At 39.7% G+C, this 12,013-nt stretch overlaps 1 protein-coding gene across 1 annotated transcript in view; it reads right to left on the bottom strand.

Moving 5' to 3' along the window:
• Nucleotides 1–11,317: 11,317 nt before the first annotated feature.
• Nucleotides 11,318–12,013, bottom strand: part of LOC144973832 (GTP-binding protein Di-Ras2-like) — a 206,251-nt gene continuing 205,555 nt past the window's right edge. The window contains 2 exon segments of the mRNA XM_078916724.1: nucleotides 11,318–11,321; nucleotides 11,735–11,925. Of these exon segments, the coding sequence (XP_078772850.1) occupies nucleotides 11,318–11,321; nucleotides 11,735–11,925 (195 nt within the window).

The raw sequence follows: 12,013 nt of genomic DNA, 5'->3' as shown, positions 1-12,013 counted from the left end.
AACTTCAAATCTGTTTCACTTTTCCACTTCCTGTTCCCCACATACAGCACCTCCGTCTTATCATCATTCAGTTTCAGTCTGTTCTCATTCATCCATTTCTTAACACTTTGGATACAATTTTTACTATTGGCTGATACTTCTTGTAAATTTCTCATATTGGAAACGCAGTACAATTGCGTATCATCAGCGTATTGATGGTAAGACAGACCAAAACTTCTGATGATTTTAGACAGAGGGCCAACGTACAAAACAAAAAGAACGGGTCCAAGTACTGAACCCTGGGGAACCCCACAATCAAGAAAGATTTCCTCCGATCTATATTCATCCACCGTAATAATCTGTTTACGATTAAACAAATATGACCTAAACCAATCAAGCGCTGCACCAGACACGCCATAAGTAATTTCAAGACGTTTGAGAAGAAGATTGTGATCAATAGTATCAAAAGCAGACGATAGGTCAAGCAAATTCAGCAAAGAACATGAACCATTGTCTATAACAGAGAGGAGATCATTAACAACCCTAACAAGTGCGGTTTCCGTCGAATGATGTTGCCTATAAGCAGACTGAAATTTTTCTTCAAGACAATTATTTTTAAGATGAGACAGTAATTGTTTCAAAACAAGCTTTTCTAAGATCTTAGAGAGAAAAGGAAGATTAGAGACAGGGCGATAGTTTTTTAAGTTCTCTTTATCGAGATCAGGTTTTTTCAAAAGGGGTTTGACATGAGCAACTTTGTAAATGTCTGGTACAGCACCTGACTGCAACGAATTATTAACAATACATGTAAATGGTGTTAAAATTACATCAATGCATTTTTTTAAAATGGCAGTATTTAAGGGTCTAAATCACAACTTTTAGTTGGAGACGACATAATGCAATCACGTAAGTCAGCTTCAGTAATCTTTGAAAAATGTGTTAACGAATCACCATGAAACTTGTCAAATGTTGTAGGGATCGATTCAGACGAGAGTTCCTTCCTGATGGTATCCGTTTTTTCTTTAAAATATTGACCAAAGCGAGTTGGTAGATCTGCACGATCGATTAAAGATGGGAGAGCTGGTTGCGTCTGTTGTCCCAGCAGTTCCTTGGTCAAGGCAAAGAATTGTCTCGAACGTCCCACGTTTTTGAGGCTTTCTTCATAGAATTTCTTTTTGGCCCTGAAATTGACGGCTTTTGCATCATTTCTAGCCGCGATGTATCGCTTCTTATCGACAGCATCTCTGGACTTGAGCCATTTTCTTTCTGCCCGCCTCCTGGCTAATCCATTCAATTTTATTTCGGTATTATACCAGGGTGCTTGACGTCTCACTTTTACTGCTCTAGTTGTTAAGGGAGCATGCTTGTCCACCGTACCAACAATTGACTCGTGGAGACCATTCGCATCATGTTTATTTTTAACGTTATGGTCAAGGTCTTGTTTAAAAATGTTCATGTTTATATTCTTCAAATTACGAGATGTTATCATCTTTTTTACTTCGTGCTTCATTGGAAATAAAACGCAAAACACAATTAAATGATGGTCAGAGATTAATTTATCAATATTTGAGACAGATGAAGAGAGAGAATGTTCAATGTCTGTAATGACATGATCTATTGTGTGGCCATGGTTGTTTGTAGGACCGCTTACAAGTTGAATATTGTTGTTTGTGTCAATAATCTCCCGAAATACTTTCGATTCATTTTTGTTTCCGAAATAATCAATGTTAAAATCACCCATAAAAATATTATGCTTTTTGTTAATGGATTGCATTGACATAAATTCTCCGAACTCAGATAAAAAATCAATTGTTGATATTTTGTTTTGTTGGCTTGGTGGTGGGCGGTAGACACAGTGAAACGACTTTTTAAAATTATTTTCATGAATGGCAAATCCAGCGTATTCAAAACTTCTAAAATTATCATGGTGAAATGATATCTTGTCAAAGAGTGACAAGTTGTAAATAATTGCAATACCACCTCCTTTCCTCCCAATGCGTGGAAATGATTTAATACAAAAGCCTTCGGGTGTAATTGCTTTCATAATTGGATCATCATATGAATGATTAAGCCATGTTTCCAAGATGACAAAAATATTAATTTTATGATCTTCAATAATGTCGATTATGTCTTGAGTTTTATTACGACACGATCTAACATTTAGTAATCCAATTTTTAAACTGGTATGATCACTACGTGCAGCTTGTTGTTGTTGTTGTTGTTGTTGTTGTTGCTCAAGACGGTGCTGTTGCTGCGAGTTGTTGTCATGGTGGTCGTTAATTTCATACTGACTGTCACGGACAGTGTTGACATTTGACAAGGAACGGTGAGGATTACTCATTGAAGTGATTAGATTGGATGGGGGACGAGTGTTGATAAATTGAAGCGAGGATCGAGGTCGTAGGGGGAGCGGGCGTGGGGTTGGCCGATGACCAATGACGGTGGTTATAGGGCGTTGTTTTCGTCTACCCCCTCGAGTCTGTTCACAAAATTAGTATTATAAATAGATCGATGTACACGGTAGTTGTTAAAAGTTGTAAAATATAGCACAGTGAATAAAGTTTCCAATATGGCTGTAAACAAATAGCAGTTTAAAACTATGTTCGACTTTGGATAGAAAGACAGATGGATATATAGATAGATAAATAGATAGAGATAAATAGATACACAGACGGGTAGAAAGATAGATAGATAGATAGACAAATAGACAGATAGATGGAGACAGAGAGACAGAGAGTGAGAGAGAGAGAGAGAGAGACAGAGAGAGACAGAGAGAGACAGAGAGAGAGAGACACACACACACACACACAGAGAGAGAGACAGAGAGAGAGAGACAGAGAGAGACAGAGAGAGACAGAGAGAGAGACAGAGAGAGAGAGAGAGGCAGAGAGAGAGAGAGAGAGAGAGAGAGAGAGAGAGAGAGAGGGATGGATAGATAGAGGGAGAGTCGACCCAATTCACACAGTAACTCTATGATGGTTCCAGTTGATTTTCGTCAACTATTGTATATGTAACCAATCCACTCATACCAGTGTTATGTCTCGGGGGCTTGAGATTGTATGTTTGGTCAAACAAGAGACGGGAATGATACTATGGAGTTCGATGTCTGGTCGCTAAGCATGGCATTTGTCTATTGATGGTATGCGTTTAAATATAATACACACAAATTCTTCCCGCTATAGATAGTATGCGCTTGGGTTAGGAGTTTTCATAACATTGCCATCCGGAAGTAAAACTGGCCAACACACAAAACTGTGTGTAACCTTGAAGGTTTATAGTCTGGTTGATAGTTTAGTGAGAATTACTCATAAACGCGGATGGCAAAAAACAATAACAAAGACATGAGTGACGTCATCTTCGAACTATCTATAGATAGTATGCGCTTGGCTTAGGTGTTCACAACATTGCCATCCGGAAGTACAACTGGTCAAAAGACAAAACGTGTAACCATGATCGTGTATATATATATAGAGAGAGATAGATAGATAGATAGATAGATAGATAGAGAGAGAGAGAGAGAGAGAGAGAGAGAGAGAGAGAGAGAGAGAGATAGTTCGTTCGAAGATGACGTCACTCAGGTCTTTGTTATTGTTTTTGCCATCCGCGTTTATGAGTAATGCTCACTGAACTGTGTTAACCAGACTATAAACGTTCATGGATACACACAGTTTTGTGTGTTGGTCCGTTATACTTCCGGATGGCAATGTTATCAGATTCTTAGCCAAGCGCATACTATCTATAGTAGGGTTAATACAGTTTAGTGAGCATTACTCATAAACGGATGGCAAAAAACAATAACAAAGACCTAAGTAGGTCTGGGACCCTCTTTATTCACCCTCTATATCAGACCATTAGGTGACATCATCTCAAAATATTTTATTAAGTACCATTTTTACGCAGACGACATCCAATTACTGTTTCCCATTAATATCGACAATCATCTCAATGTTATAACGGATATAGAAAATTGTATCTCTGAGATTAGTGACTGGATGTGTTGCAAAAAACTCAGGTTAAATGACCAAAACAGAGGTGTTGCAAATTACAAGACAGGGCCTGGTGGACCTTTCCACGCTTAACCTGAATCTTTCTGATTGTGTAATTCCCATCACCAAAGAACCTGTGAGAAACTTAGGAGTTTTATTTGATACCAAATTAAACATGTCTGCCCATGTCACTAATGTAACTAGATCCTGCAATCTTTACCTTAGATCTATTGGTGCTATTAGAAGGCTTCTTGATATTGATACTACTAAACTTCTTGTGGTCTCTTTGATTCTTACCCGCCTTGATTATTGCAATAGCTTGCTCTATGGTTGTGATAATAATGTCATTAATCGACTACAAAAGATACAGAACAAAGCAGCTCGATTGGTAACGTTATCTAAAAAGCGCGAGCATATAACCCCGATTTTGGAGGACCTACACTGGCTACCTGTAAAGTTTAGGATTGAATTTAAAATACTCACCCATGTTTTCAATTGCTTAAACAATTCCGCTCCTGTTTACCTTCAGGAACTTATCCACCTTTATGAACCCAGTCGAAATTTAAGATCTGCTAATTTAAATATCCTAAGGGAACCCCCAAAATCATTAGTTTTTCATGAGAAATCATTTGACCACCATGCCCCCCGACTGTGGAACTCCATCAATATTGAAACTAAAAATAGTGAAAATCCACTTATCTTTAGAAAACGGTTAAAAACTGAGCTTTTCTGTAGGGCATATAATTTGGACTCTTAGTATGTATTTTATTATAATATATTATGTTATCATCGAATTTGTGTGGTTTTAACATGCCAGTTCTATATTTGTATATCATACATGATGTGTTGATGTAAAGCGCCAGTGAGCAATTCCAAATTGGAACTAGGCGCTATATAAGTTCATTATATTATATTAAGTGACGTCACTTTGAACTATCTGTATCAATCACACAATACGCAAAACGTGTGTAGTCTGAGAATATTTAGTGATTAGAAATCACCCTAGAAAGCTTCGGGGAAAACCGAGTCAAATTTCAATTGTGTGTCACATGACATGATGAGCGAGAGGATGTTTACCGACTTAGCACGACCTGACATCCGTAGATACGCATCGTCTGTTATTAAAGACTTATAGATAGTTCGAAGATGACGTCACTCAGGTCTTTGTTATTGCTTTTTGCCATCCGCGTTTATGAGTAATGCTCACTGAGCTGTATTAACCCGACTATAAACGTTGATGGATACACACAGTTTTGTGTGTTGGTCCGTTTTACTTCTGGATGGCAATGTTGTGAGCTTCTTAGACGAGCGCATACTAGGGAGTGGGATTAGCGGAAGATTAGCGTCCCTTGGTAGGACGTCACCCATAGTCTGTGACGTCACCGGCGGAAAGTTATTAGAGAGAGAACGTCATGTTGGTGTGCGCACAACCAACATGACGTTCTGTCTCTAATAACTTTTCCACCAGTGACGTCACAGACTATGGGTGACGTCCAATCAAGGGAAGCTACTTTTCCGCTAATCTCATTCCCTACAATTGTGATGATAATTTATTGATTTTTAAAGCTTACTATAGCGCCGACTATTTTTATCCCCTTAAAAACTACGACTTTTTACATTTCCAAGTTGGCAGGTCTGTTGTGTAGTTGAGTCCTCCGTAAAAGGCTCTTTCCTCACATTCGTTCACCGTTTTCATGTGTGGAGAAAGAACCTGGGCGTTAACAGCGTTGTCTCTGTTTTATTGTCTCCGACAAAGGAAAAACAAACAAAACTGTAATATGTATGCATCATCGCCTTAGAGGCATCATGTCTCGAACTATATGTTAAATGTTGCTGTTGGCTTAGGGACATTGTCTAATGCGCTTTGAGCACGTTTAGTGGAAATTGCATGTTGCAAATGCTCATGTTAAAATGAAAAATAATAAACTCGTATTTTTTTTGAGAGCGATGAGCGAAGGGAAAGGGGGAAGGGAAGAAGGGGGGGGGGGGGGGGGGGGGGGGGGGGTAAAAATGTTGGAGGGGTGTGTGGTTGGGTCGGGGGGTGGTGTGGGCGTTGTGTTTTAGTTTTTGACTGTTGTCGTGTTTTTATCTCCTCTAAACCCCAGTACCACAAAACCACTATCCTATCCCTGCTGTCCTCCGCACTATCCTATCCCTGGTGTCCCGGCACTGCCCCATTCTTGGTGTCCCAAGGACGACAACAAACCACTATCGGATGGTTTCCATTAAACACAATCTGTTCCCGGGGGGTGTTTACGCACAAATTGAGTTTAGCACGCCAGACCAAAGATGGTTTATGCCACGAGTTCAACTTTTATCGGACAAACTCGGACAAAACCTCCTATCTGCTGTTATGTAGTCTTGATTTGACACTCGATGTCGGATCGGAAGGCCCTGGGTTCAAGCCTCGCTCGGCGACTAGTTGAGTCCGTGGAAAAGGCTCCTAAGGGGCGGTTTGGGTCTAATTAGTAGGAAAATCTTTCAAACAATGGATTGTGAGATTTTGGTGGAAAATGATATTTTATTACCTTAGAAATAATATTATCGAAGTACAACGTCTTGAAATAGACTATAAAGGCACGAAATGGAGGTCAATCCTACATTCATGTTTTGTGGAACGTTTGCCACAAGATTGTTATATATTTTGATGGTGTTTTTATGGTTCTGTGCGGCTATGTGGTATGACACTCGCTTTCGGATCGGAAGGTCATAGGTTCGAGCCTCGCGCTCGGCGCATAGTTGAGTCCTTGGAAAAGGCTCTTAACTCACATTCTCTCACCGTACTCAGGTGTAAAATGAGTACCTGGCCGTTAACAGCGCTGTCTTTGTCCGAAAAATTGTAATATCGCCTAATAGGCGTTATGTTCCGTCCTTCATGTTAAATGTTGCTGTTAACCAGGGACCCCTTGTAAAGCGCTTTGAGCACATAAAGTGGATATTGCGCTATATAAAGCTCAAAAAGCTCAATTTATATGTCAGACCCCCAAATCAGGTCGCAAAACGGGAATCAACACAGATAATGTATAATGTTGTTTTTTAAACCTATAATGACGATAAAGAATGATTCAAACCGCCCAATGTAGGTAATTAATTTTTATTTTTTTTTTGTTAGAAAAGACCCCTTAACTAAAATTATCTCAACGTATTCAGGTGTGAAATGAGTACCTGTCCATTAACAGCGTCGTCTTTGTCGGAAAAAAAAATTGTATTATCGCTTAACAGGTGTCATGTCATTTCTCGTTCTACATGTTACGTGTTGCTGTTGGTCAAGGACAATCGAGGTAAATGGCTTTTAAACACGTTTAGTGGATATTGCGCTATAGGGAATGAGATTAGCGGAAGAGTAGCGTCCCTTGATTGGACGTCACCCATAGTCTGTGACGTCACCGGCGGAAAAGTTATTAGAGAGAGAACGTCATGTTGGTTGTGCGCATGCGTCTCTCGTCCTCGCTGATTCAGCATTTAATTGATGAGAAATAGATACATAGATAACCATGCCTCTCGGACAGTCGTCATAATGTAAACAATAGCAGTGATTGGGTAACATAGCAAACTACACAGGTTTTACTACCGATGGTATTGACTAAAATACCCACTGTTCTACCGCATGATCAACAGAACCAACGCAGAAAACTATGTATAAACTTAAACATTTACCATATGACAGAGAAAATCGTGTGATAACTAGTCACCCATCTGGCGGTATCAAAACAATAACAACGATCAGATGGAAGTCGATTTCATTCACGTTGTTGTTTATATACAATCAACATGTTTGTCCGAGCACGTGTGAAGGTGTGTCACAAATTCCATGTTTTGATTGGTTAAAAATCGACTGGTTAATTTCTTGCTATGTATAGATAGTATGCGCTTGGCTAAGAAGCTCATAACATTGCCATCCGGAAGTATAACCGACCAACACACAAAACTGTGTGTATCCATGAACGTTTATAGTCAGGTTAATACAGTTCAGTGAGCATTACTCATAAACGTGGTGGCAAAAAACAATAACAAAGGTCTGAGTGACATCATCTTCGAACTATCTATAGCACGATAAAAATATAACGAGTTTAATTCATACAAAGAAATTATACAAGTATATGTTTATTTGGCCCTCCAAGTAAGACTATAAGATATATTTTGTAACCAAATGGTATGGTATTAGAACGTCTATTCACCATCATTTGTGTCTTTCTCCTTCTGCTTGAATGACAATTTGACCCAAAACTAAAAACGTTGGATGTGTTTTCATGTGCACCAAAAGATTATTTATAATTACCAATCAGCTGTCGTTTACACCAAATTTCACACCAATAAAATGGGCGAAAATATTCTGCAATCGTTGACCACATTTTTTATTCAACGCGTTCAAAGCATTATTCAACGATGACGTATTTACTAAGAAATGATAGGGTTTTCCAATGAGAGGGCTGGAATGATATATCATATTGTATTGTGCGGCTATGTGGTCTTGTGGTATGACACTCGCTTTCGGATCGGAAGGTCCTGGGTTCGAGCCTCGCTCGGCGCATAGTTGAGTCCTTGGAAAAGACTCTTTACTCACATTCTCTCACCGTACTCAGGTGTAAAATGAGTACCTGGTCGTTAACAGCGTTGTCTTTGTCCGAAAAATTGTAACATCGCCTAACAGGCGCCATGTCCCGTCTTAAATGTTAAATGTTGCTATTGGCCAGGGACCCCTTGTAAATCGCTTTGAGCACATTTAGTGGATATTGCGCTATATAAAAGCTCAACATTTTTTTTTACTATCTTGGTTTTATCTTGTATGTGTCAAATGACAGTTTGTGTCTTATTCGATTATTGTCACAAATGTCTGATTTGGTGTCATCATGCAAATGTAAAGAGCATAGAGCACGACATCTTCATGGGTATGCCTTGTAGAAATTCTATTCTTCTTCTTCTTCTCTTCTTCTTCTTCTTCTTCTTCTTCTTCTTCTTCTTCTTCTTCTTCTTCTTCTTCTTCTTCTTCTTCTTCTTCTTCTTCTTCTTCTTCTTCTTCTTCTTCTTCTTCTTCTTCTTCTTCTTATTATTATTATTATTACTATTATTATTATTACTATTATTATTATTATTATTATTATTATTATCAATATTATTACTTTTTGGCCAAAATCAGGTTACGACATTTGGTCAATGAAAACAGTTTTGTGGGCGGGAGCTATTTTAACCAATTAACTGCTTTACTCTGGAATAAAAAACCCATATTTAAAAATTTGGCCAGAAAACTCGTCCTTCAAAAATCGATCGATCTAAATGACATAAACCTTCAAACCTGGGACTTCGCGAAGGCTTCCTTGAAATTCCAAGTTTGAGAGTTTTTTGCCAAGGTGAAGGTCATTTAAATTGTTCGATATTTGAAGGACGAGTTTTCTGGCCAAATATTTAAATCCGTGTTTTTATTTCAGAGTAAAACAGTTGACTTGTCAAAGCGTCTTCCCTAATGAATACAGAATAGCAAGGTGGAGGGGAAGAATAGAGAGTGGGAAAAATAGAGAGAGAGAAAGAGAGAGATAGAGAGAGAGAGAGAGGGAGAGAGAGAGATAGAGAGAGAGAGAGGGAGAGAGAGATGGAGAGAGAGAGAGAGCAGAGAGAGAGAGAGAAGGAGAGAGAGAGAAGGAGTGAGAGAGACAGAGAGAGAGAGAGAGGGTAGAGATAGAGAGAGGAGAGATGGATATATACATATATACATATAGATAGATAGATAGATTGATATTTAAATAGATATGTAAATATTTATACAAATATATAGATGGACAGGTAGATAGATAGATAGATAGATAGATAGAGAGAGAGATAGATAGATAGATATATAAAAAAAAAAAAAAAAGAGAGAAGAGAGAGAGAGAGAGAGAGAGAGAGAGAGAGAGAGAGAGAGAGAACCTTTGTTTTTATGTGTGTGATCTGAGGGAGGAGGGTGGAGAAGGGTATAAATTATATTATAGTTCTTTGTAAATCCATTTTAATGGTCTCTCTCTCAACCCCTTCTCCCCCCCCCCTCACCCCAAAGCCCCTCCCTCCCTCCCTCCCTCCCTGCTCCTTTGTTGACCCAAGGCCTTCATCTTACTCCGTCTTTTTCAAGTCATATTGTTATATTAAAAAGTGGTTTGTTTTAACTTGCAGTTCCCCTCCTGCTCCTCCTTCCTCCTCCTCCTCCCTCTTGCTCCTCCTCTTCTTCTTCTTCCTCCTATTCTTCCTCCACCTCCACCTATTCCTCCACCTCCTCCTCTTCCTCCTCCTCTTCCTCCTCCTCCTCCTCCTCCTCCTCCTCCTCCTCTTCCTCCTCCTCCCTCTTGCTCCTCCTCTTCTTCTTCTTCCTCCTATTCTTCCTCCACCTCCACCTTTTCCTCCTACTCCTCCTCCTCCTCCTCCTCTTCCTCATCACTCTTGCTCCTCCTCTTCTTCTTTTTCCTCCTCTTCCTCCTCCTCCTCCTCCTCTTCCTCCTCCTCCTCTACAATCAGGGGTGGGCGTAGGGGGGGGGGAGGTGAAGCTAAAATGTGAGAGATAAACTTACCACTGACAACAGTTCTACTTTTAACGACCTTGCCGTAACTCTTGAAATAATCATCAAAAATAAAATTTAGCCAGTACAGTCGTCCTTCATGTATCGATCGATTCGAATGTACTTCATCTCGGCAACAACTCTCAACCCTGGGACCCTTCAAGTATTGATCAATAAAATTGACATTCTTCTGGGACTTCACTTTGCGTATATTTGACAATATGAGAGTAATTCTAATCCGTCTATATTTGAAGGACGAGTTTTCTGACCCATATTTTAAATACTTGTTTGTATTTTTACCCCGAGAGGATAGCAGTATAGATATAACACTGAAAGGGTCTACCTGTAGGATAACAGTATAGATATAACACTGAAAGGGTCTACCTGTAGGATAGCAGTATAGATATAACACTGAAAGGGTCTACCTTTAGGATAGCAGTATAGATATAACAGTGAAAGGGTCTACCTGTAGGATAGCAGTATAGATGTAAAAATGAAAGGGTCTACCTGTAGGATAGCAGTATAGATGTAACAATGAAAGGGTCTACCTGTAGGATAGCAGTATAGATGTAACAATGAAAGGGTCTACCTGTAGGATAGCAGTATAGATGTAACAATGAATGGGTCTACCTGTAGGATAGCAGTATAGATGTAACACTGAACGGGTCTACCTGTAGGATAGCAGTATAGATAGAACACTGAAAGGGTCTACCTGTATAATAGCAGTATAGATATAACAGTGAAAGGGTCTACCTGTAGGATAGCAGTATAGATATAACAATGAAAGGGTCTACCTGTAGGATAGCAGTATAGATATAACAGTGAAAGGGTCTACCTGTATTGGTAGACACGTATATAGAATATAACACTGAAAGGGTCTGCCTGTAGGGATAGCAGTATAGTATAACATGACAGGGTCTTACCTGTAGGATAGCAGTATAGATAAACAGTGAAAGGGTACTACTGTATGATAGCAGTATAGATATAACAATGAAAGGGTCTACCTGTAGGATAGCATGTATAGATATAACACTGAAAGGGTCTACCTGTAGGATAGCAGTATAGATATAACAGTGAAAGGGTCTACCTGTATTGTAGCAGTATAGATATAACACTGAAAGGGTCTGCCTGTAGGGATAGCAGTATAGATATAACAATGAAAGGGTCTACCTGTAGGATAGCAGTATAGATATAACAGTGAAAGAATCCACCTTTATTTACGCTCAAAAGCCTTCCGTTTCTGTTTACCTGATAAAGTTTTTAGCGTCGCTGTCCCATTCCTCACTCTTCTCGGGCTCGCTCTCGTCCAGGGAGTTGGCGCTCCGTCTCCTGGTGGAAAGGACGTGGGACAAAGGACCTCTGTGTTTGCCCTCACCTCGGGACTGGTCCAGCAACAGACGGAATATGTCTTCAATGTTCTCATCCTCCTTAGACGAAACCTGGGGGGTAGAAAGGGTGGAAGAAGGGGGGGGGGGGAGGGTGGAAGGAGGGGGGGGGGGGGGAAGAAAGGGTGGAAGGAGGGGGGGG

Source organism: Berghia stephanieae, chromosome 5 (genome assembly GCF_034508935.2).
Source record: "Berghia stephanieae isolate SIO BIC M18660-M18661 chromosome 5, UCSD_Bste_1.3, whole genome shotgun sequence".
Lineage (NCBI taxonomy): Eukaryota > Metazoa > Mollusca > Gastropoda > Nudibranchia > Aeolidiidae > Berghia > Berghia stephanieae.
This window is presented reverse-complemented; position numbering and strand designations above follow the sequence as displayed.